Source organism: Trichomycterus rosablanca, chromosome 15, assembly GCF_030014385.1.
Source record: "Trichomycterus rosablanca isolate fTriRos1 chromosome 15, fTriRos1.hap1, whole genome shotgun sequence".
Lineage (NCBI taxonomy): Eukaryota > Metazoa > Chordata > Actinopteri > Siluriformes > Trichomycteridae > Trichomycterus > Trichomycterus rosablanca.
The window spans coordinates 28950390-28977787 of NC_086002.1; the positions used below are offsets into that span (position 1 = coordinate 28950390).

General features: G+C 36.3%; 1 protein-coding gene across 1 annotated transcript; it reads left to right on the plus strand.

Moving 5' to 3' along the window:
• Positions 1-186: 186 nt before the first annotated feature.
• On the plus strand, positions 187-27398 carry LOC134328468 (uncharacterized). The gene is made up of 5 exons (XM_063009561.1): positions 187-542; positions 10321-10324; positions 11952-12062; positions 21041-21443; positions 27107-27398. The coding sequence occupies exons 1-4, from the start codon at positions 187-189 to the stop codon at positions 21383-21385; spliced, it is 816 nt and encodes a 271-aa protein (XP_062865631.1). The 3' UTR covers positions 21386-21443; positions 27107-27398.

Below are 27398 nucleotides of genomic sequence, written 5' to 3' on the forward strand. Positions count from 1 at the left end.
GATTCTAGTGAACGGGGCAGAAGGGGGCGTGGAACGGTATGTTCTCTGTCCAATAGAAACCCAGGACTTTGAACCAATCAGAGTTACGTGTTCCAACTTGGCTTACTCAGCATGCAGGGTTAATAAAGCGGGCGTGTAGAGCGTCTACATTCACTTGCAGTTTGTTCTAGAAGAAACAGCAGCATCATGCCCGAACCAGCGAAGGCCGCGCCCAAGAAGGGCTCCAAGAAAACCGTCCCCAAGACCGCCGTCAAAGGAGGTAAGAAGCGCAGAAAGTCCAGGAAGGAGAGCTACGCTATCTACGTGTACAAGGTCCTGAAACAGGTCCACCCTGATACCGGGATCTCCTCCAAGGCTATGGGCATCATGAACTCCTTCGTCAACGACATTTTCGAGCGTATCGCTGGTGAGTCCTCTCGTCTGGCTCACTACAACAAGCGCTCCACCATTACCTCCAGGGAGATCCAGACCGCCGTGCGCCTGCTGCTTCCCGGTGAGCTGGCCAAGCACGCCGTGTCCGAGGGTACCAAGGCCGTCACCAAGTACACCAGCTCCAAGTAAAGCGCCTTAGTAGCTCTGGCAAACCAACGGCTCTTTTAAGAGCCACCCATCTTATCAAGTTAAGAGAATTTTCCTCTTTTTAAATATTAGATCTGATTATGTCATACACATTATCTAGATAGCCTCACATGTTTATAATACTTGATTTTTTATTTATTTATATATATATATTACTATTTTTGGGCCCTGCTGTTTTTCACGAGTTGTCCACGACTTTCACTATGTGGTGAGTTTAGGAGATTACATAATAAAATATCACTGTACTCTTAAAAAAGTTAATATAATACACTCAGAGCCGTAGAGAGAGAGAGTTGCTACACTCCTTGATTTCGCCAAACAAACCCGGTGCTGTTAAAATAAAAAAAACGATAACTAACTGTAACTGTATTAGGCGTTTACAAAACTAACGAGAACGTACTAAAATTATAGATAGAATAAACTTCGTTTTCGTGTTCATCATTTTATTCATGAGCATTGTGAACTGATATGAAATCGATGTTTTCCACTCGAGCAGTTTTACGTTAGCTGCCGGCACCGTACGGTACCTCATGCGGTCTTTCCCAATCCGCTCCCTCCTCACTAACACTCCACTACAGAGGGACCCTCCACGTGCCCGCGCAAACAGAGGCGGAGTGGAGAGGGGGAGTGAGTAAGGAGCGGATTGAGATTGGGGGGATTGGGCTCCCTGACGGCACTTCATGTTTACATTCCGTTTCTGCTCTCCACGCTAGCCTGCAAAATGACCACAGCAAAAGTTAAGTTGATGTTTTTCTGATGTGTGTCTCATGAATTAGTTTATATTATTATTAGGGCTGTCGTTAATCGCGGTAATTAACGCGATTAAGGCCTTAAATTTTTAATCAAACTATTTTATGTGTTAGTAAACATCCATTCTTGCATTTCAGGGCTGCAGCACCTTCCAGAAAAGCTGGGATAGTAAAGCATTTACCACTTTGTAATGTTGCCATTCCGTCTCAACACAAATATGTTTTGGCACCTTGAATACCTAGCAATGAAGTGTTCTGGTGTATTTTGTGCCATTGTTCCTGAAAACTGAAGTCTTAAGGTGTGCAACAGTACACGGTTGTTGTCATAGTCACTTCTTACAAAATTCTCCACACGTTCTCTCTGGTAGGCCGGTCCAATACTTGGCCCTCTTCTTCCACAGCCATGCCTTTGTAATGTCTGCCGGCTGGGATAACTGAGGTTTAGCACATAGGTCAAGCCAAGGAAGGCAGCACAAGCTATAGCATTATCTTTTAGTCCTGTGATGACATGCGATCCCTTAATAATAATCATGATGTCCTTTAGTGTGTCACCTGCAGAAGCTCTCATGTTCATCATCACAACTACTACCAATGAGGGCTGGTCCACTTCTAAACCTTCAGGTTCCTGCAACATCAATTATTATGGTATGAAAAGGGTCAAAAGTAATTTGTTAATACTTTAATTTGTCTTGTCAAAACATGCAGTTAATAAACATTACATTTTTGGACTAATTGTCACATTAACAAGTTTCATTTTAATTACATTTTTATAGTTTTATCCTTATTAGGATGAAATGCACCAAATTGGAATCATTAAAATATGTCTCACAAATGACTGAATATTAAGATAATTGAGGTTTGCAAAAAAAATGACTCGTTATGTTGTGGTTAACCAAGTTAACTAACCTGACATGAGGTTTAAATTAAGTTAACTATGTTTTCTCTAACAAGCTTAGCATGTTTACAGATAAATGCAAAACTTTTTTCCAGCTTCAGATAAAACTTCATTCAGCTAACCATCTGTGTTATCGAGTTTTAACTTTGCTCTCAACACTGGGTTAAAGTTGTTTCCTCAATGCATTAAAATGAGAAAAGTTTTTATTAGCTAGCTAACTTTCCTCAGCCAAAAGAAATATTTGCCAAGTTACAAAAAAAGGTTGAAAAATGAACCACCTAACTACCTCAGTTAACAAAATGGCAAGCCTGAAGAACAGTTCAACCTATTTTCAAATGAGAAAAGTGAGACGTTGCAATAAATCAAACTACAAGACTCATTACAGCATCTCTCACATATAATGTTGTTGATTTAAAGTAAGTGTAATAACGACATGCATTCCGACACATTCTAACACACTAATTCTAAGTTTACAGTAATAAACTGTGGTAACTATACAGATTAATAGAACAGAATTACTTACCTTAGTTAATTTGCTCACAAACTGTGCAATCTGGATTCCATTGTGGAGGCTCTTCAGAACCGTTGCGGGTTAGAAGGTGTATTAAAAAAAAAAAAAAAAACGCACGCGCACAGACTGGAAGTGCTTGTAAATTGAAAGCAACTTATTTATATAACTTATTATTTTTATATTCACACAAATTAAATAAGTAGATTTTATAGCATTTTTAATAAGTACAATTTACTCAAATAATAACCATAAATTCAAGAACTTAATTCCATTAAATAAATTTAACACAAAACATTTGTAAAAAATCTACGGGACCACTGATTCATTTTTTTACAGTGTATGCAATTTGTTGAGGGGGCCCAACATTTTTTTTTTGCACTGGGGCCCATGAGCTCCCAGTTACACCACTGGTGTTGCATCTAGAAATGGTTCATATTATGAGCGCCTGTTTTCAGTGGCAGGGTTATGAACAGGTAAAGATCCTCACTTTTACCAGTTCATGTTTTACCAGCTCATTTAAAAAAACTGGCTGAAAGATGGTAACTGTCAACAACTACATTTCAGCAGCAGTATTATACACATTTTGCACTTACGGCTGCTATCTTGTGGACTGTTACAGTTTTTGTGGACAGTTGGTTGTTCAACAGTATTTGAAAAACATTTTTAAATGGTATATTTTAACTAAGACTTAGCATTAAAAAAATAATAAAAATTAAAAAGAACTAGCAAACCCACTATAAAAACTTATTAAAACTAACTAAATTAGAGAGAAAAAAGTCACAATGAAATAAAACTAAACTATAATGAAAAATCCAAAACTATTATAACCTTGATTCCTACATGTAATACATTAATGAATTCATTGTGAATATGCACAAGTTCATTTTGTCTAATGTAAGTGCTGGAGAAGGTACAGAATGTAGTAGAGTTAAAGTAGAGATATCCACGGTAAAATATTACTCCAGTAAAAGTAGTAAAAAAACAAAAAAAAACATTACAACGGTTCTCTACGGGAGTGTCGCCACTCTGTTCTCTCTACCGCTCTGGATACACTTAAAATATCGTCTCGTTATTATTGTTAGGATTGAAGTTTTGTTTAAGCTGAGAGTGTAATGGTCAACTATTATCATTAAACAGCATTAAGTGGCTCCATTTATATGCATTCTGACACACACACACACACACACACACACAAAATTCAACAGGGCTTCTATGCAACCCTAAACCCTATTACAATGTACTATAATCGCCATATTTGTCGCATTTTTTAATACTGTACAATTAGGTGGGACAAATAGCCATTAGAGACATGACAATGTAGCCCAAAAAATAACCCATACTAGGATATGAGACAGTGTGGGAGAATAGAGCAGTGTATGATAAAAAATTCATATTAGGTAAAATTGTAGTGAAATTGAAATAAAACAAACAAATAGCTTTAGAAACCTTTCAGTGCTTGTGAAAGTAGCATTAGAGACACGTTAGGATAAAAAAAAAAAAACATCTAAAACACCTGCAGCGGTGTAGGAGGAGGTGTAGGGTGAATAAAACATGAGGGTAAAATTGTGTTTAGGAATGTGTATTATATAAATTGACAACGCTTGTGTTTGTTGCTAGCTTTTGCAGAAGTGTGTGAGAGAGAGTAAAAAATGTAAGTAAAATAGGTGGATATGTCTCACCTGGACTGCTAGAGTCATTAATGGGTGTTAGGGTCATGAATGAGTGATTATAAGTGACATCTGTGTTAAAAATGTGTTTGTATATTTCACTGTATTGTGAGAAATGGGACGTTATAAGTCATATTCTGCTAAAGCATAACGTTTCATAAACACACTTCAAAGTCAGACTCATCTTGGTTAAAGTGAAAGTGATCTCAGCTGTGTATCAATAAAAGCCAAATAAGTGAAATAAGACATTGTATGATCTATTAATTAATCTATATGACCAATTAGCCATTACTTATTCAGGAAAGTTTAGCTTTACTGAAAAATATTGTCCTACACAGGTTCAGTATTTATATTGTAGAATTAATCATGTTTTAATAAAATAAAGACATGAAGCACAAAAGATCCTCTGTACTTTGTATAGTTTATTAAACAATTCAAATTCAAATTAGTCCGTGATTGTGTTTGATATTAAACTTCCTCTTGAGACTGTAAACCTTCTTGTACAGCTTTTCCTCCATCAAGTTCAAGATTAAGTTTCTGGAATCTTTCAAATGTATATTTCAGCTTCATAGGAAACTCAAGGTTCAAGGTACTCGAGGCCATTGATCAATCCCATTACCAGCATGCATGCCCGGGCTTGGTTTCCACATCCGGGTTGTCCTCTATCAGAATAGACACGTCTACCAACTCATTCTCAGCAATGGGATTATGGATCACAAGCACCTTCATGGTTTGGTCCACGTGGAGCTCACATTCATTCTTCATGTTGAAAAGTAAAAAAGCAAATGAATTTTAAATACAAAACAAGTATGTGTGTAATCCTGTAAGTACCTTCTTGAAAAAGCTCTTCTTCATGTTCCCCAAGGTACTCGATAAGGTAACAGATAACTGCATCCCTTTTTACTCAACACACTGCAATGGTAAGGAGACGTTAATAATTCAGCCTTTATTCATCACATCTACATTAAAGCATAGTGAAATTTGTCTTTGCACTCTGTCTTTGTTGGAAAGTTGGGCTCAGAGCATGAGGGCAGTTATAGCACAGCTCCTCTCTCAAGATCAGGAACTCAGGGTGTTATTTCTCCCAATCCCCCCCAAAAAAAACAGGTGCAAAATATTAAACATAAAAATGTATTTCACCAAGATATTCATACACTCAAACCTGGCCTAAACTAATAAACAAACTTTAAACTAAACTTCAGTGCATCTCAATTATTACACCACCATTACAACTCCCACATGCCCAACCAAACAAACTCCTTTTTTCCCCTTAAATACTCATGAGGGTTTGGACCAAACCAACTATAGGTAACATAGCATTTCCTAAGTTCACCACTATCAAAAAAGTCATTGGCCTATGACAAACAAAGACATGGTATCATTATACCGTTACAACAATTTATATTAATTACATTGAGACAGTGTCACAATCACAATTATATAAATCCCATTAACCATTAGTTCTCGGGTCCTTTGACTCCCAGCACAGCTGCCTGCATGCCTGGTGCAAACCTGTAAGTAAACCAAACCTTTTTTGGTTAAAAATGTACAGTACTAACCCTACAAACATTTATCCCACGTTTTACCCTTATTCCCCTTCAATTAAATAATCAGTAAATGATTTAATAAGTAAATGATTGTGGTGTTTGTACATTACAGTCCATATAACCCTTGAAACAACATTAGCTTTGTTACACAGGGACTTAACACCTCGAGCTAATTACACCCATTGTAAAAAAGTCAAATTAAAAAGTACCTCATTTACAGTGGATAGGAGAGGACGCATCTCAGCACCAGCAGCTCCTCCTCTGGCACGCATTAGCTGCAGAAGACGTGATGTGTACCCATCGAGATTAAGCATGAACGTCTCTTTCCAGGGCAATTGTCGTAATATGACGGAACTCCTCTTTGATCTAGTAAATAAGTTTGATTTGATACATTTGATAGGAGTTGACGAGGAAAGCAGCAGCAGTTTACCTACCAGTCCTGCAGGTCGTGTTCTAATATCACAAAGAAAGCCTACTATAATAAATCAGATATTGATTTATGACATTATGCATCACACTGGAGTCACTCATACATCAATCCTAAATCAGGTTAAGTTCTGTATATGCAATACAACATTTAGAATGATTAAAAAGCAGATTAAAAATCTGCAATTAAAGCAGATAACTAGGACACAGACAGGTTATTTTTACTTAAATAACAAATATTAGATTAGATTCAACTTTACTGCAATTTAATAAAGTCCAAAATAAAACTGAATAAGAATATGACTCAGTCATGGTCATATTCATGTAAAAAAGATTATGTTGGGACTGTAATATGAACTGCTCATTTAAACATGGAAAAATACTATATTATTCAACACTGCTGTAGGCTATTTCACTTGGTGAACAACTATTACACAGTTAAACTTCACAGATATGTATAATTACTACAGACTGGTTTTACTTGCACCTGAAAGTAAAACTTGCTGATAAACCCAAGTGAATAATTGGTGTGATCATGCAAAAACAGTGCAAGCTCACTTCGACTAGTCAAATACACCAAGCAACATGTACGTAATTCCACTGCAAACACACCTATTAGCTGTTCTGATTATTATTAATTAATTATTGTGAAATTAATTGCCTTCTCTGAAGTTCTTCCTAGTTTTACTCATTATGCTTTAACAGTGAAAATGGCACCCGTCGCGTTCCTTCCACTTACTGCTGTCGGCAGGTTACACTTGAGCTGAACACAAACATTAGTGCATAGAGCATCTTGGCATCTGTGTGCATTTGTTGCTTTCTTAAGCTGAGCTCAGTAAACCCTGTTTTACGGTACTGGTCATATTGTGTTCACAAACCTGTTTAGCTCATCGGTAGGGAGGCACTGTTGGATGAAGAGGTTGGATGGGGTGGCCCATAACTTGTGAGAGTTTGGATGCCCTTCCACATATGCCAGGGGTCAGAGTTGTGGAAGTTTTCCTCAACAGACGGTTTGTAGGTGTGTTTGGCTGTTCTGGTACTCTGTTTCAGATTTGCCCTGGCTAAGCTGTAGGCCTCAGTGTCACCCGATCTGAACGCAGCGTCTCGTGCTTTCAGCAGAGGACAAACCTCTGCATTCATCCAGGGCTTCTGATTGGGGAAGGTTTTCACATGCTTCACAGAGGTGACATTATCAGTACATGTGTTTATATAGTATATTACAAATGAAGTGTACATGTCCAAGTCTTTGTCCATGGAGGCTTGAGACAAAAACATCAGTGTGATGCTGTAGGGAGGAGATGGCTCAGTCTGGCCACACTTTAACTGTCCTTGTTTTTACAAGTTTGATTAGACACATACTTGGTGAGCAGGAACAGTGAAAGGTGATCAGACTGTCCCAGATGAGGGAGGCTTTGTATGCCTCTGCAGTGTTTGAATACACATGGTCCAAGGTCTTCTTTCCTCTAGTAGAAAAAGGGACATTTCTATGAAATTTTGGTAGAACAGTCCTCAAGCTGGTGCGATTAAAATCCCCCGCAATGATAAAAACTCCATCTGGGTGCACAGTTTGTTGTTTGCTGACTGCTGTACTCAGCTCTTCCAAAGCTAACTTGGAATTAGCATCAGGAGGAATGTAAACCGCAGTAACAACAACAGCTGAAAACTCTCTCGGTAAATAAAAGCATCTGCACTTAATCATCAGATACTCCACATTCGCAGAGCAATGACTTTGTCACAGTGGACCTTCTCCTTTACTCTTACTAAAGTTAACTGCCACTCTGAACGTGCTTCGTCCGTCCAGCTTATATATTAAATGTAGTATGTTATATTTTTATCCAACATGTTCACAAGATCTTTTGATCCAGACTCAAATTTACTGTTCTATTGTTAAATCTTTGTGGCACTCTTGAAGCAAAGTAATATGATATGGAAATATAAAATCTTGTGACCATGTTAAAAGTGCTTGTGATGTCGCGCTGTTGTGGCACTTTTGGAGAATTGTAAAATATCAATATGAAATGATAATATAAAATCTTGGTAAAAAAAAAAGAATCTTTGTGCACGTATGGGTTTATTTTATTGTTAAATGTTTATGCTCCATGTTGATTAACACTCTCTCTGTCCAAATACATGAGCCGCTTTTAGAGATTGTCATGCCTGATGATCCGCAAAGCAGGACAACGCTGAGCGGGAACTGATAAATTGTTTAAGTCATATAAGTGACGTGAGGATTAGTCGAAAAAGATTTTCAGTCGAAAACAAATACTCATCCTGGTAGCAATCTCCATTGACGTGGTGACAATCAAGTAACTTGTTTTGTTGTATATTGTGCGAGTGCCGATTATCACCGGTGGTGAGAATTTTCAGTTTTTTTTGTAACTTTGTGTTAATTTAGCTGAAGTACTCACGGATTGTTTTGTGTTTCCTCATGCCGTCACTAGAAATTGTAAAGGAAGTCTAACCCTTGTATTTGTGTGTGTATGTGTCTGTGCCTCCTGCTCAGTGTTTCAGCTAAATTAAATGTACCGTCACTACGTACAGTCAGGTGGCTGTATTTCAGGACCTGGGCAGGTAAGTTAGGGCGCGCCCATACATATTGCTACAGGTAAGAAGCCATCTGTCTAAATACATTAGGTAAGAGGTGTGTGCCACCCCATGTATTTATGTTAAGACAGGTAATCCTAGTGTAGCTAGGTATTGTTTTGCCTTTTGTTTGTTAGGGGATTTGTTATGTTTTATTATTTTCTTTGCTTTAGCACCACCTAAGCCCAGAGCCTCATTTATTTTTTCTTTATTATGTAAATTTATATTGTATATATTTTATTTATAGATTGTACCATAAATATCTGTTTTGTGAATTGTTTTTCTCATTTTTTCCAGTAAAAAGTCAGTACAATCCAGAGTTTGTGTCTGGGTCTGTTTGCTCTCTGCTACTCTGGTACTTCACAAAAGGTTATTTTTTTAGATACTGACCCCATCAATACCCCTATACCATCAAAAGGAATCGTAACATTACAGTAAAACGAGATCTTGTAACCCATGTTTAAATTTTTTTTTTGTGTTGCCGCCCTCTGGTGGCACTTTTGGAGAATTGTAAAAAGTAATATGATATGTTGAAATTCCCATATTTTACCAATTCTTCCCTGTCTCAGGTCCGCAATCTTGGTGTCATTCTAGACTCCACTCTTTCTTTTGAATCTCATAAAAAATTTTGCAAAAACTGCTGATTTTTATCTTAAGAACATCTCTAGACTGCTCTCCTTTCTTTTCTACTATGTAACAGAAACTCTCATTCATGCACTAATCACTTCCCGACTGGACTATTGTAATGCTGTTCTTTATGGGCTCCCTGCCTTCAAGCTTAAGAGACTACAGAATGTACAAAATTCAGCCGCGATGGTCCTAACACATACAAGATCACGTGATCACATAACTCCTACACTTAAACAGCTCCACTGGCTTTCCATCCAATACCACATTCAATAAATACGTTTTTTTGTTGGTTTTTAAGGCTTTGCATGGCCAAACACCTACATATCTCACTGTACAGCATATTGATGATCCATTCATCTCATAAATCACACTTCCCTGCTCTTCCCTCCATAAAAATAAATAAGCTACTTTATTTTTAACAATGTACAATTAGACATGACAATGTAGCCAAAAACCCATACTAGGAGATGAGGCAGTGTATGATCCAAAATTAGTCTAAATTAATAAAATTAAAGTAAAATTGGAATAAAACAAACAAAATGCTTTAGAAACCTTTCAGTGCATGTGAAAGTAGCATTAGAGACAAGTTAAAGGAAAATGTACAACTAAAACACCTGCAGCGGTGTACGAGTTTTTATTGAAGGTAATTAAAATGTGAAAGTTAAATAGTGTTTACAAATGTGTAATATATACATGGACAACGCTTGTGTTTGTTGCTATATAGTTTTTGCAGGTTTGTGTGTGTGTGTGTGTGTGTGTGTGTGTGTGTGTGTGTGTGTGTGTGTGTGTGTGTGTGTGTGTGTGTGTGTGTGTGTGTGTGTGTGTGTGTGTGTGTGTGTGTGTGTGTGTGTGTGTGTGTGTGTGTGTGTGTGTGTGAGTGTAAGAGTGAGAGAAATCTTATTTTCTCATTTCTATTCACTGTTTATTGTTTACTGCTTTGGCAATAGTGTATCTAATTACATTCATGCCAATAAAGCACCACTAAACTGAACTGAACTGAAAGAGAGAGTAAAAAATGTAAGTAAAATAGGTGGAAATGACTGGACTGCAAGAGCCATTAATGTTTTGTCAAATTGGGTGTTAGGGTCATGAATGTGTAAAGCAGTGTTTGGATTCCACTTATAAGTCGGTGTTAGCTGTGTTAAAGGCATTTCTGAGTTTTAAAAACATTTTACAAAAGTGCATCTTTATTAGTGAGATGTATCAGATAAAAAAACTTAAAATAGACTTGAATCTGTTTTGTAAGTGTTAGAAAGATCAGTAGAATGTGAATGTTGGAGCCATGTGTTGTTTTAGAAATGTGTCAGTATATGTGAACTTAAAGCTGATACGGGGATGTTCTGTAGATCTTACAGCACAAATATGTAGGAATGACTGAAATGAATGTTAGTGTATTAAAATATTCCTCTTATTATTATCATTATTATTCTAAACTGTTATATTTACTTTTTTCTTACATTTGTTCTTTCAGCTACATGACAGTTAAGCACCCTGGACTCGACCTAGTCCTGCTTGGTAACTGTGTTTTACTTCGCACTAAACAGCCTATTTTTCTAGTAGAAAAGGAAGCTCACATCCGCTTATAAATACATGTGTAAAACACCAAGGTCTGGTTTATCCTTTTCAGTCTGTGTCTACAAGAAGATCGGGTTTCCTCAGCATATTTTTACGTGTAATAAGATGTGAAATGTGCGCTGCGTCGCTTTACGCATCAGGAGCGGTGTGCTGTTTTAGCAGAACACAAGGAAACAGAGCATCGTTAGGTTCCCATTGCGGGCTTTAACATGAACGAGAGAACTTATGTTCGGCCGACGTGCACTTTATTACCTCGCATTTTATATCAGGACTTGTATTTTAATCGTTATTTGCCATGAGAAAACACAAGTGCGCATGTGTCACGGAAGCACACAGACGCTGCGCTGGCCGAGTTGAGTCTACACAGTTCTCATGTGTGCTATAAAGCCCCGCCCCCTCTCGTAAGAGGGAGGAGTCTCTGTACAACAGAGCACAGCGCTTCACTCGCTCTTTCTTAGCGCCGTTTAAGCTCCAACAACGATGGTAGAAGAAGCTCCAGCACCGGCCAGCTCGGCCCCCGCCAAGGCTCCTAAAAAGAAGACCGCGGCCAAACCCAAGAAAGCGGGTCCCAGCGTCGGCGAGCTGATCGTCAAAGCTGTTTCCGCTTCCAAGGAGAGGAGCGGCGTGTCCCTGGCCGCCCTGAAGAAAGCTCTGTCTGCAGGTGGATACGACGTGGAGAAGAACAACTCCCGCGTCAAACTCGCCGTCAAAAGCCTGGTGACCAAGGGCACCCTGGTGCAGACCAAGGGCACCGGCGCCTCAGGATCTTTCAAGCTCAACAAGAAGCAGACCGAGGAGAAGAAACCCGCGGCCAAAAAAGCCGCAAAGAAACCCGCCGCTGCAAAGAAACCCAAGAAGGTAACAGCCAAGAAGCCCGCAGCTAAGAAGTCCCCCAAGAAGGTCAAGAAACCCGCTGCTGCCGCTAAGAAAACCACCAAGAGCCCCAAGAAGGCTAAGAAGCCGGCGACCCCCAAGAAGGCAGCCAAGAGTCCTAAAAAAAGCCAAGGCAGCCAAACCCAAGACCGCTAAGCCCAAAGCGGCCAAGGCCAAAAAAGCTGCACCCAAGAAGAAGTAAACATGTTCCTGTTTTATTACTTTTATTTTCTTAAAACGGCTCTTTTAAGAGCCACCTATATCCTCCCATAAAGAGTCGTTTCCTAAACACATACATATAAGCATGCATGCGAACATAAAACTATTCATACATACATATTTTGTGGAGAGTGATAAGCAAGGAGTTAAAAACACTAAGTATGACTGGTCCTGTTTTATGTGTAATAATGATTTTGTCACACATCCTCATAAATGTGTATATGTATGTGCACTCACGTATATGAGCTCCTTACATAATGTAATTGTTAGTGTAAATGTTATTGTGACATAATATAATGTAATTGTTGTTTAAGAGAAGCTTTTCTGTATCATACATTACACGGGCGGGAGAACGGAGGAGGAGGGGGGGGACAGTATGTGAGGGGGCGTGTATGTGTTTCCCTGAGACATGACGGCGCGTTTAGGATTGGCTCAGCTGTGCCTTCGCTCTAAGCCAATAGGAGAGAGCCAGTTTGCCTATATAATACCGCTTCGAGCTCTCTTCTAGGTTACTTCAGTTTAATCCGACGAAGACATCTGATCATCAAAATGAGTGGTCGAGGGAAGACCGGTGGTATCTGATAAAAATATGAATATAAAAATAGCTAAATTTATGAATAAACGCTGTGATATAATATGTTCCCAAGAATTAAGATTGACAACTTTAGAAGATGTAAAAAAAATGTCTTCACTATGGACAATAGGTGAATGTATTATATCAATAGGTAAAGATAGAGCCGACGGAATTGGAATCTTTTTAAAAAAAAAAACAGTAAGAATAATTAAGACTAGACATCTTGTGCCGGGTCGTCTACTTTTGGTCGACTGTTTTTTTAATAATAAAAAAATAAGAATCATAAATGTTTATGCACCCACAGATCGTTCAGGTAAGATGAAAATACTACATAAACTTCTCGAGATACTATATGTTGGTTTCCCCGTAATAATGTGTGGAGATTTTAATATAATTTCTGACTTAAAAGATAGAATACCGTATAGGGATATACCTTTATCTAGGGATGGTAAATTTTTAAACAAAATATGTGAAATGTCAGAGCTAAAAGACGCGTTTAGACAGATTTACCCGATCGATATTGGCTTTACTAGAATGGACAAATCAGTTAAAACAAGGATTGATAAAATATATGTATCACAAAATATACATGTCAAATCGTATAAAACTGAGCTGTTAGTTGATTCTGATCACCTAGCTCTAAATGTAAAACTATTATTATATAGATATGAACAAAAAGGTTATTGGAAATTAAATACTCGTTGTTTAAAAGAAGAAATAATTATCTCAGACACTAAAAATGAAATTAATAGGATAAAACAACTAAAAGTATTAACAAGATCAAATATTGAATTGTGGCAAGTTTTAAAAGAACAAATTAGAATGTTTTTTAAACGAAAATGTAGGGAATTGCATCAACAAAATAACGACATTTATGATAAACTGTTGGATGAATATATTGAATTATTTACAAAATCTGGGTTGACCTCTGAAGAAGAGAATAGATTAAATGACATTAAAATAAAATTAACTGAAATTAATGATGAACTAACTATAAGCCCTCAAATGCAAGCAGGTCATGACATAAATCAACCAGCAAATATTACAAATATAATTAAACAATTAAGAGAAGGAAAATCAAATAAATATATTGCCGGGATACGAAATGATAAGGGAAAAATAATTGAGGATGAAAGTGAAAAATGTATATTAATAAGAAATATCTGTGAAAAGATGTATAAAAAAATAGAAGTAGACATTACAAAAGTGCGGTCCTTTTTGAGTACATGCACAAAAGATACTGTTTATTGTTCAGAAGACCTAGGAAGACCTATATCATGTGATGAAACTCTTATTGCCATTAAACAACTAAATAAAGGTAAATCTCCCGGCACAGATGGCATACCCACCGAATTCTATCAGTTATTTAAACAAGATGTGGGGGAATTATTGGCATCCGCTTTTAATGATGGAATAAATAACTGCAAAATGCATGAATCCTTTTATCAAAGTGTAATTAACTTAATTTTTAAAAAAGGAGATCCACATGATTTTGATAATTGGCGACAAATTACAATAATGAACGTAGATTATAAAATATTTGCTAAGATTTTAATGAATAGAATAAATGAACATTTAGACAATTTGATAGAATTGGAACAGACATGTGCAATAAAAGGCAGATATATGTGGGACAACTTGAATTCTTTAAGAGAGATAATGACAAATAAAAACATTAACGATTATTTTATTATTGCTCTTGACCAAAAGAAGGCTTTTGATTTAATATCTATTGCTGTGTTCTTTATCTGGTTCGGATTGTAATGTAATGATAATAACTTTGTTCTGAAAATCATGTCTTAATAAAGATCATATTTAAAAAGGAAGACCGGTGGTCTTAGGAGCAATCGACTTAGGCATTAAATTAAAAATTGCATTTTGTAAAAACATAGCACAAGCAATGGAAAGGAAGGCTAAGTGGATACTAAAGGAATCTGAATGGTTGAAACAAAAAGGAAAGAAAAGAAAAGATGTATTTTATTATAAACTTATTTATGGTGATTTCACATTTAAGCATACAAACTTAAATATTGACTGGATTAACTTATCAAATAAAGAAATTTATAAATTAATTAATACATTTTATCATGGAGAAACCTTACAGTATAGACAGACAGATTTAAATGAAAGTAAGATAATAATAAAGAACATACTCTCTAAAAATATTTCTGAAAATATAAGAGACACAATGTGGCTAATAATAAATTATAGATTACCTGTTAGAACAATTGTGAAATGGAGTTGCTATGTCACCACCACTAAATGTCCTATACATGGTTGTCTGGAAGAAGAAACAATTGAACATCTTTTGTTGAACTGTACAAGAACCACCAACATTTGGAATAAAGTAAAAACATTAAATTTGGATTTTGATATAAATATGAGAACAATAATGTATGGTATTTTTGATAATGTACATACAAATATTGAAGAATTTTACTGGCTAATTATTTGTGTGGTGAATACAAAGATTTGGAAAACAAGATGCAAAATAATTATAGACCAAATTAATATAAGTGCTGACATTGTTTTTAAACAGATTGTTTGTCACTTAAGACGGCTGCGAACTGAAGATCTTAAAGCTAAGAAAAAATTTCCATGGTCGATACTTAAGTTGTAAAAATTTGTATGTAATAGATTTTATGTTTTGTATGTGTTATTGCTGTGTTCTTTATCTGGTTCGGATTGTAATGTAATGATAATAACTTTGTTCTGAAAATCATGTCTTAATAAAGATCATATTTAAAAAGGAAGACCGGTGGTAAAGCCAGAGCTAAGGCCAAGACTCGTTCATCTCGTGCCGGCCTTCAGTTCCCCGTGGGCCGTGTTCACAGACTGCTACGTAAGGGTAATTACGCCCACCGTGTGGGAGCTGGTGCTCCTGTCTACTTGGCTGCCGTGCTGGAGTATCTGACCGCTGAGATCCTCGAGTTGGCTGGTAACGCCGCCAGAGATAACAAGAAGTCTCGTATCATCCCTCGTCATCTGCAGTTGGCCGTGCGTAACGACGAGGAGTTGAACAGACTGCTTGGAGGTGTAACCATCGCTCAGGGCGGTGTGCTGCCTAACATCCAGGCTGTTCTGTTACCCAAGAAGACCGAGAAAGCAGCCAAGGCCAAGTAAAGTCGCTCTCGTGTTCTAACCAAAAGGTTCTTTTAAGAGCCACCCATTTCCACAGAAAAAGTGCAATTTCCCCAGATAATGTGTAAATAAATTTAATATCGTTTCATAGACTCACACAGCATGAAACTCACATGATTTATGACATGGTAAAATTAACAAATCAATATGTACGATTTATTTTTTCCCTTTCTATTTATCTTTATATATGTGTACACAAGTGAAGTTTTAGATCACTTGCAGTAGCAAAACCAACAATATAGACGATTAAAAGTGGTGCAACAAACGTGTTTGTGTAATACACATGGAACAAAAATAATAATAAGCAAAATGAACGAAATAATCAAAAATATATTTTTTTAAAAAGGTATATACTTTAAATGCGATTGTAGGCTTAAAAGCACAAAGAAACAAAGGAAAGTATTATAAATCCCGCCAACAGCATAGAGGAAATATTATGTTTTTTGAAACGAGGCAGCGGCAGAACGCCGACCAGTGATCGACATTTGACGTAAGCACGTTCGTCCAATGAGAAAAGTGCATCATCAAGACGCCCAATGAGCGCAGAGCGGCTCTGGTGCTTAAAAAGAGCGTGTTGGGCGGGTTAACATATTTTGTCCTACAGTTCGTGAAGTGCAGAGTTCCAGACGCGATGGCAAGAACCAAGCAGACCGCTCGTAAGTCCACCGGTGGTAAAGCGCCGAGGAAGCAGCTCGCCACTAAGGCTGCCCGCAAGAGCGCCCCGGCTACCGGCGGTGTGAAGAAACCTCACCGTTACAGGCCAGGTACCGTGGCTCTGCGTGAAATCCGCCGTTATCAGAAGTCCACTGAGCTGCTCATCCGCAAGCTGCCCTTCCAGCGCCTGGTTAGAGAGATCGCTCAGGACTTTAAGACCGATCTGCGCTTCCAGAGTTCTGCCGTCATGGCTCTGCAGGAGGCCAGTGAGGCTTACCTGGTCGGCCTGTTCGAGGACACCAACCTGTGCGCCATCCATGCCAAGAGGGTGACCATCATGCCTAAGGACATCCAGCTGGCCCGCCGTATTCGCGGAGAGCGTGCTTAAACGAACCCACTCCATCCAGTTATCCCCAAAGGCTCTTTTAAGAGCCACTTACATGCTTCCACTGAAATGGGCACTTTTTATAACTTTTTATTTATTTATTTATTTATTATTCCATTGTGTGTGCGTGTTCCGAGTTATAATTTAGTTATATTTATCAATTATAAATATTAGGAAAAACTGGTTGTGTGTTTGTGTGTGTGTGTAGAGATGTACTTTACATGTTCTTACAACAATTATAAACATACATAAGTACAGCTGATTAAAGATTGGCAGGTGGTGTCTTATAACACATAAGAGTAATATAGTCGTTATGAGTAGTAACAACAAAAACATGACAGTAAAGAAGAGGGAGTGGTAAATTGCAGCAGTAATGCAAAAAAAAAGATGAATAATCAGTAATTATTATTCAGAATAATAAATCAATAATAAAATACTATTCTAGGTACTCAACACAGGGTAATTAGAGGCATTTTAGAACAGATATACTGTATAATATTAAGTGTAAATAATCATAATTACTCATAATAATGATTTTATTTCTATTATAGTTGTTGTAATAATAGTATTATTGGTGATGGTAGTAGTAGTAGTAACTGTAATTATAATGTTATGGAGAACCAATAGACGGTTAGTGGAGCGTTTCTTCCATCTTCCAACAAAATGTGAAAACACGAACTAAATCTGTGTGTATGTGTGTGTTTTCTTTTATGTATGTATACTTTTATGTATTTTTATGTAATATAAAAATTGTTAGGAGGATTTAGTGGCGTTGGTGTTGCACGGTGTACACAGTCTGTATTTTGTACTGTGTGTGTGTGTGTGTGTGTGTGTGTGTAACCCTAACCTTTGCCCTCTGAGTCCCGCAGCACCGACTCCCATTTCTGACGGGTTTTTGTCTCCGTTTGCAGGTTCTCCGGCTGGTACTCACACTCAGGCTGGAACTCATTGTTCTCGCTACCTGATCTGAAGGCATGAGGACCCAGGTGTGGTTCGTCAGCTCCGGCACCTGGAGCTAACCACACCTGGGTCCTCATGCCTGAGTGTGAGTACCAGCCGGAGAACCTGCAAACGGCGACAAAAACCTGTCAGAAATGGGAGTCGCCGATGTGGGACTCAGAGGACAAAGGTTAGGGTTACACACACACACACACAAGTCGCACCAACTTGTGTTCCTAGGCAGCACAGATGATATCTGTTGAGCCCAATTTAAGCCCAACCTCCTTCTAACCCAAACTATGATAACCCCAACATGTTTTTAACACTAATTAGGAAAACCCCAACATGTATCTAACCCAAATTAGAATGACCCCAAGCTAGTTCTAACCCTAAAATAATCCTTTTTTTACTATCAGGCAATGAGAATTAGAAGGAGGCAGAGTAAAAACATCAACATCATTTCACTATTTAATTTACTTTCACGAAAACAGGTGGGCATAAAAAGTGTAGGTTTTCACATTAACAATACACAAAATCTTATTTCTATAACTTTTGGAACTTAATGATTTCATTTGCTGTTTTTCAGTCCTTTGAAGCAAAGAGCAGCTTTGTGATTTCCAAAAAGTACATAAAGAGCTATAAAAAGACCTTGTTGCTTTTGTATTTGAGCTAGTAAAGCTTCACACATGAATGTTGTACATTGTTCACGTTCTTGTTTTTCTCTCTGTGTTTAGTACCGTAATGGGGATTTAAATTATAAACCTTAACCTTAATGACTTCAGTAAATAAATAGACACCCTTGTGAACAAATTGCAGTTTTTATCTATTGCACTCACAGTTCTATTTGCGAACACATTACGGTGAAGCTGGATACACACGCACACACCTAAATCATAAACTGAGAGGGAAATAAATGAATAAATAAATGAATAAATTACTTAATTTGAGTTCATATACACTGACACATTCCTAAAACAACACATGGCTCCTACACAACAGATTCAATTTTTTTTTTTTTAATAATTCTTTTTTAAACTCAGAAATGGCTTTAACACAGCTAACACTGAAACATAAAATATCTTATTTCACTTATTTGGATTTTATTGATACACAGCTTTGACAACTTTCACTTTAATCAAGATGTGTCTGACTGAAATATGTTTATGAAACGTTATGCTTTAGCAGAATATGACTTATAACTTCCCATTTCTCACAATACAGTGAAATATACAAACACATTTTTAACACAGATGTCACTTATAAAGACTTGCATCAGTATTGTTCAGCACAGACAAATCCAAACACTGCTTTACACATTTTTTATGTTTATGTGTTTAATGTGTTCATTGTTTATGTATTTATTTAGTTAATCACTCATTCATGACCCTAACACCCACTTTAACAAAACATCTATGGCTCTAGCAGGCTCTAGGTGACACATATCCAGGGCCAGCTGTAGCCTAGTGGTTAAGGTACTAGGCCAGTGACCAGAGGGTCACTGGTTCAAGCCCCACCACTGCTAGGTTATCACTGTTGGGCCCTTGAGCAAGGCTCCTAACCCTCAATTGCTCAGACTGTATACTGTCACTGTAATGTAAGTTGCTTTGGATAAAGGCGTCTGCTAAAGGCTGAAAATGTAAATATCCACCTATTTTACTTTAAAAAAAAAAAAACTCTCTCTCTCTCTCTCTCTCACAAGTACTTTCACAAGCACTGAAAGGTTTCTAAAGCTATTTGTTTGTTTCAAATTCAATATTCACTACATTGTATAGGGTTTAGGGTTGTTTGTTTGTTTGTCTTTCTTTCTTTTGGCACAACATGTTTAGAAAAAAAATCTGTCATGTGGAATACATCACATCGATTGTGGACCGATTTACTGTGAGGATAACACTTTACATGAGGCCTACTCCAAGCAGCTGCGGTCACAGTGGGCGGTCGCTGCTTAACTCCGCCCCATTGTCTTCAACTAGGTCCGGTAGATGGAAATAACAGGCTCGCTGTGAACGCTCGTCCTGCATTAACTCACTTCATCTCGACGAGAGCAGTAACGATATCCGGAAGAGGAAAAGGCGGCAAAGGTCTTGGAAAAGGAGGCGCTAAGCGTCACCGCAAAGTTGTCCGTGATAACATCCAGGGTATTACTAAACCCGCCATCCGCCGTTTGGCTCGCCGTGGCGGTGTGAAGCGTATTTCCGGCTTGATCTACGAGGAGACCCGCGGTGTGCTCAAGGTTTTCCTTGAGAACGTCATCCGTGATGCCGTCACCTACACCGAGCACGCCAAGAGAAAGACCGTCACCGCAATGGACGTGGTGTACGCTCTGAAACGCCAGGGACGCACCCTGTACGGATTCGGCGGTTAAACGTTCAGACCTCCACGCTAACACAACGGTTCTTTTAAGAGCCACACATATTTTCTACAAAAGAAAAAGTTCTCCTTTTTTTATTATTAATATTGTTATTATTAGTAGTAGCACGTTCACTGATGCGTACATTTGCAAATCAGTCGTTTAGCCCCAAAAGCTTGAAATCATTATTATAAGTAAAAATAACACATTCACTTTATGTAGCCCTAAAAGCTTGGAATTATCATTAGTAATTTTAGTATTATTGTTTAGCTGTCATACGGCGTGTTTGCATACTACCAATGTACATCCATACTGTAGATTACACTACAATCATTAACACGATCTCTGTGTAAAATACAGTAAAACATTGTGCCCAAATGCCTCGCTTAAAAAACAAACAAAAAATATACATCTATCCTATCTATATATTTATATATAAAATGTAATAAAATATTGCTATTGATTATTATATATTCGGTTTTAAAACATGTGTCTACCTCAGATTAAGCGGGAACAGACAACAAAGAACAGATTCTAGTGAATGGGGCAGAAGGGGGCGTGGAACGGTATGTTCTCTGTCCAATAGAAACCCAGGACCTTGGACCAATCAGAGTTACTTGTTTCATCTTGTCTTACTCAGCATGCAGGGTTAATAAAGCGGGCGTGTAGAGCGTCTACATTCACTTGCAGTTTGTTCTAGAGGAAACAGCAGCATCATGCCCGAACCAGCGAAGGCCTCGCCCAAGAAGGGCTCCAAGAAAACCGTCCCCAAGACCGCCGGCAAAGGAGGCAAGAAGCGCAGAAAGTCCAGGAAGGAGAGCTACGCTATCTACGTGTACAAGGTCATGAAACAGGTCCACCCTGATACCGGGATCTCCTCCAAGGCTATGGGCATCATGAACTCCTTCGTCAACGACATTTTCGAGCGTATCGCTGGTGAGTCCTCTCGTCTGGCTCACTACAACAAGCGCTCCACCATTACCTCCAGGGAGATCCAGACCGCCGTGCGCCTGCTGCTTCCCGGTGAGCTGGCCAAGCACGCCGTGTCCGAGGGTACCAAGGCCGTCACCAAGTACACCAGCTCCAAGTAAAGCGTCTTAGTCGCTCTGGCAAACCAACGGTTCTTTTAAGAGCCACCCATCTTATCAAGTTAAGAGAATTTTCTTCTTTTTAAATATTATATCTGAATATGTTATACACACTTTATCTAGCTAGCTTCCCTTGTTTGTAATACTTGATTTTTTTTTATTTATTAATATATTACTAGATTTGGGCACTTCTGTTTTTCACGAGTTGTCCACGACTGTCACTATGTGGTGAGTTTAGGAGATTACACAATAAAATATCACTGTACTCTTAAAAAAGATATTATAATACTAATAGCTGCTATTCTGTGGACTGTTACAGTTTTTGTGGACAGTTGGTTGTTCAACAGTATTTGAAAAAACATTTTTAAATGGTATCTTTTGTTGAGTTTTTATTACACAATATTTACTCTGACCTTTTTGAATCCTGCACCTGAAAAATGACCCAAAGTATAAAAAAAACTAAAACTAATACTAGAACTGATAAAAACTACACTAAAACTAAGCATTAAAAAAATAATAAAAATTTAAAAGAACTAGCAAACCCACTATAAAAACAAGAGAAAAAAGTCACAATGAAATAAAACTAAACTTTTATGAAAATTCCAAAACTATTATAACATTGATTCCTACATGTAATACATTAATGAATTCATTGTGAATATGCACAAGTTCATTTTGTCTAATGTAAGTGCTGGAGAAGGTACAGAATGTAGTCGAGTTAAAGTAGAGATGGGAGCGTCACCACTCTGTTCTCTCTACTGCTCTGGATACACTTAAAATATCGTCCCGTTATTAATGTTAGGATTGAAGTTTTGTTTAAGCTGACAGTGTAATGGTCAACTATTATCATTAAACAGCATTAAGTGGCTCCATTTATATGCATTCTGACATTTCAAAGTCAGACACATCTTGATTAAAGTGAAAGTGATCTTAGCTGTGTATCAATAAAATCCAAATAAGTAAAATAAGACATTTTATATGTCGGTGTTAGCTGTGTTAAAGCCATTTCTAAGTTAAACATTAGAAAGTGCAGCTTTATAAATAAGATGTATCAGATAAATAACTAAAATAGACTCTTTTTTGTGAGTGTTAGAAAGATCAGTAGAATGTGAATGTTGGAGCCATGTGTTGTTTTAGAAATGTGTCAGTATATGTGAACTTAAAGCTGACACGGGGATGTTCTGTAGATCTTACAGCACAAATATGTAGGAATGACTGAAATGAATGTCAGTGTGTTAAAATATTCTTCTTATTATTATCATTATTATTCTAAATTATGTTTTTTTTTTCTTCCATTTCAGCTGCATGACAGTTAAGCACCCTGGACTCGATCTAGTCCTGCTTGGTAGCTGTGTTTTACTCCGCACTAAACAGAGTAACAGAACAAAAACATGCCAGTAAAGAAGAGGGAGCAGTAAATTGCAGCGGTGGTTAAAATATAACGCTACTAATGCAAAAAAAAAAAAAGTCAGAAGAAATCAGTAATTATTATTCAGAATAATGTATCAATATCAATAATAAAATACTATTTTAGGTACTCAACACAGGGTAATTACAGGCATCTTAGGAAAGACATATTGTAAAATATTAACTGTAAATAATCATAATTACTCATAATAATCAATTTGTTTTTTTCTATTATAGTTGTTGTCGTAATAATAGTATTATTGGTGATGGTAGTAGTAACTTATAATATAACTAGTTACTTATAATGTTATGGAGAACCAATAGACAATTAGTGGAGCGTGGCTGTATGTATTTTTTTATGTATTTGTGTGTGTGTGTTTGTGTGTGTGTGTGTATACACACATTTTACTCAAACACACACAGATACTACTAATAAACAAAAGTGCTGTAAGAACTGGTGACAAACATACACAATACACAACACAGAATTGCAGGACTGCAGTCTGAGTCCAACACTGTTTAATATCTACATAAATGAATTAGTGTGCAGCCCCCGGACTCACTCTGCAGGACGGGGAAGTAAAATTTCTACTCTATGCAGCTGCACCTAGACCTGTTGGAGCAGTACAGCCAGAACTGGGCCCTAGCAGTACATCTAAAGAAAACAAAAATGATGGTGTTCCAAAAACAAACCTAGATGTCAGGAATACATGGCACCAGTTTACTTAATATTTTATTTAAACTTCATCAGAGTACATGGAAATTACATTACATTATCAAGACAATCATTTACAATTTTAAAATCTTCCACAATTCAGAGTCCTTAAATAAAACATTCATTGTTCTTATTTTTTTCAGTTCAGTTCTTATATTTTTATAAACATTCTCTGCTGAAACAAACTGTTGGTCAATAGTCATTCTGCATCTTGTTTTCCATAATTTAGACTTCACAATACACAGTACTAACCACAAGAAGTCATGTTTATCTTTAGGCATGATTTCATCAAAAATACCGAAACAGACGGACTTCATATGAATTTTAATCTCAAGACCTAAATTTTCCATTTTGCTCCATACTTCTTGGGAACGATAACACTCTAGAATAAAATGTTCTAAAGTTTCCTCTGTCTGGCATTTTGGCATAGGGCACATGTTTGTCTTCACAAAACAACTCCACTTCACTACAGATCTCACTGGAAGTCTCCTCACTGCTACCAACCATGTAATATCCCTTAACTTCTCAGATATTTTTTTACATAAGATATTATTTACACATTCTTTCTTTTCTTCCTCTCTAAGGCCTCTAAAATCCATTATATTACAATATTTCAAGTCTACTATTAGTTTGTAAATCTTTTTATTAGAATCTTTAATCCAATCTATATTCAAAACATTCAATTTATTTATAAAATCACCATAAATTAATTTATAATAAGGAACTAAAGCTCTAGAGCGGCCTTTTTTCTGTTTCCAATTTGTGATGTTTCCAATCCAATCAGCTTGTCTGTAAATGCCATTTGCAATAATTTTACATACAAAAATTTTTTGTTTTAATGGAAAGATCAATTGCTCCTAGACCACCCATTTTTTTCTGTTTATATAAAGTTCGCGCTTAGTTACTTCACGTGTTGAATTCCAAATAAAATTACAACATAATTTATTCATATTTTTAAGCCATTTATCTGTGGGAGGGAAAATACAGGATAAAAATATTATTTTTGATAAGATAAAGGTTTTAACTATATTTATTCTTGTTTTATAACTTAAATTACAATTTTTCCATTTACTAAATTCTTCTTTAATAATTTGTTCTTTTTCTTTCCAGTTATAATCTATACAGCCATTGTTATCAAAATATATACCTAGGACTTTAAGATGTTGAGTCTCAGGTACATCAATTTGAAATTTTTTATTAATGTCTTCAATCCACACACATTCTGATTTTAAAGCATTTAGGGTGGCTCCTGACATTTTCTCATATAAGGAGAAATGTTCATAAATAATGTCTAAATCTTTTCTTGTTTTAATGAACACAGTAATATCATCAGCATATGCAGAAATTATAAATTGGTTGTCACCTAATCTAACTCCTTGTAGTCGTTTATCATTTCGAATTTTAGTAATTAATGGACTTAAGCCAAGAACATATAGGGCAGCACTGAGGGGACAACCTTGTTTAACACCTCTCATAACTTGAAAACATTCTGTCAAATTACCATTAACATTAATCTGCACATTAGATTTTATATACATACACTTAATCATGTTATTCAAATTATCAGAAAAATTATACATTTTCAAAACTTCCCATAAATATTCTCTTGATACAAAATCAAAGGCTTTCTTCTGGTCCAAAGTGACCATATACAAACTTTCACCACTCTCAAACACCAATTCCCTCGAAATATTTAAATTATCCCACATTAGTCTTCCTTTGATAGCACAGGTTTGTTCTTTAATTATTATTGAATCTAATACATCTTCTAACCTATTCATTATTATTTTGGCAAAAATTTTATAATCGATGTTCATTAAGGTTAAGTGTCTCCAATTATTAATATCATTTATATCTCCCTTCTTATACAATAAAGATAAAACACCATCATAAAAAGTGTCATGCATATAACCTCTTTTTACACCTAAATTAAACACCCGTGTTAATAAATTTGAAAAAACAAGAATATCAAAGTGATAAAATTCAGATGGCAAACCATCTTTACCAGGAGATTTTTTAAGATTCAGTTGTTTAATAGCAGACACCACTTCACATTCTTTAATACTTTCGCCTAAATAGTCATAGTTTGTATTATGTTTAAAGTCTAAGAAGGATTTTAAAGATTTTTTATCAATTTCAATTTCCTTATACATATCTTCACACAAATCTTTAATAGTATTCATTATCTCTTTAGCATCTGTAACTACTGTACCATTTTTATCTTTGATAGAACTAATGTAAGCCTTTTGTCTTTTTTGGAAATATAAATGAGTCACTTGAGATGAATTTAAAGTTTCATCAGAATTATATCCTATTTGAATTTGCAATTTTGTCAAGGACTCATTATTTAAGGTATCTATTTCTTTTCTTAAATCTGATAATTCATTATCTTCATAGTCCGTTAAAAAACTTTTTTGTTTTAAATTAATGTATTTTTTCATAATATAGTTATACCTTTTATTTTTCTCCTGATTTACCATTTTACTTCCGTGTTTTAAAAAATATTTGATCTGAATTTTTAGAATTTCCCACAATTTACAATCATTTTTTATAAATATATTTAAAGACATGATTCTAAACAACTCTTCTTTTAATCCCATGATTACTTCTGGATGCTTTAAAATATTTATATTTAGTTTCCAATAATTTTTACTAATCTCTTTTTTAAAATCAATCTTGGATATCACTGTCAAATGATCGGATTCAATAATTAATTTTGTCTTATAAGATTTTACTTGAAAATATTTATTAACATAAATTCTATCAATTCTAGTTTGACATGAGCTATCAGATCTAGTAAAGTCAATTCGATCAGGACAAATTATTCTAAAAGTGTCTTGCATACAATACTCTTCCATAATTTGTTTTAAAACTTTTCCTTCCCTACTTAATTTAAATGGTTTATTTGAAATTCTATCTTTTTCATCGGTAATTGTGTTAAAATCACCACACACTATAATATAAAACCCTACACATAATAATGCTTTAACTTTATTAAAAAGTTGGATTTTCTTACTTTTGTCTTGAGCCGTGTATATATTTATTACTCTGATTTTTTTATCAAACCAAAACACATCAATAAACATTAATCTGCCTGGAATAATTTCACGTAATTGAATAACTTTTACGTTTTCTTTATAAAACATAATTCCGATACCGTCAGCTTTACTTTCCCCGATTGAAAGGAAACTCTTATTTTTAAACCACAAACTTTGTACATCTTTAACATCATTTACATTTGAAAGCCGAGTTTCTTGCACACATAAAATATCAAAATTCTCCCTTAACAATAATTGTATCTTTTTAAATCTATTAGAAGCTGACTGAATTCCTCTTACATTACAAGAAGCAACCAATAAACTATTAAAGGACATTTAGAAAGATCATTTTTGAATTTTCTTTTTAACCTTTTTAGTAACTAAAACTTCATTACCTTCAGTCTCTTCTGAATAATTCCATTTCCGTTTGTCGTTACTGTCTGTCAGATGTTCAGAAGTCTTTGTTCCTGTGTTTGTGTGCTCCATACTTCGACCCTTCTTGTTTCGGTGAAGTTCCTCTTTTCGCACATGAGGATTTAATGAAGAACTGCGTTTCTCTTTCAGTTCCTTGGAAGCAGACTTGTCGTCCTGGCGTATATCCTCAGTTCCTTCCTTAGAGATAAGTGAGATTTTAGTTGACTCCGATGCTGAACCTTTAGTTGACTCCTCTCCAGACTCAGTTGTAGATGAATCGTCACTGCTGGATGAACCACTGCTGCTGTCCTCTGTTGATGATGTTTCACTGCTGTCGTTATTACCAGTTTGCTTTAAATCTTCAACATTTTTACATTCTGTAACATTCCCATTTTCCTCCAAAGTTGTATTAATAAAAAGGCTTTCAGTTTGATCCATTTCA

Coding starts and splice junctions, on each gene's coding strand:
- LOC134328468 (XM_063009561.1), top strand. CDS start 187: ATGCCCGAACCAGCGAAGGCCGCGCCCAAGAAGGGCTCCAAGAAAACC. Junction 12,063..21,040: donor CTAAGAAGTCCCCCAAGAAG/GTCAAGAAACCC, acceptor GCCTCGCCCAAG/AAGGGCTCCAAGAAAACCGT.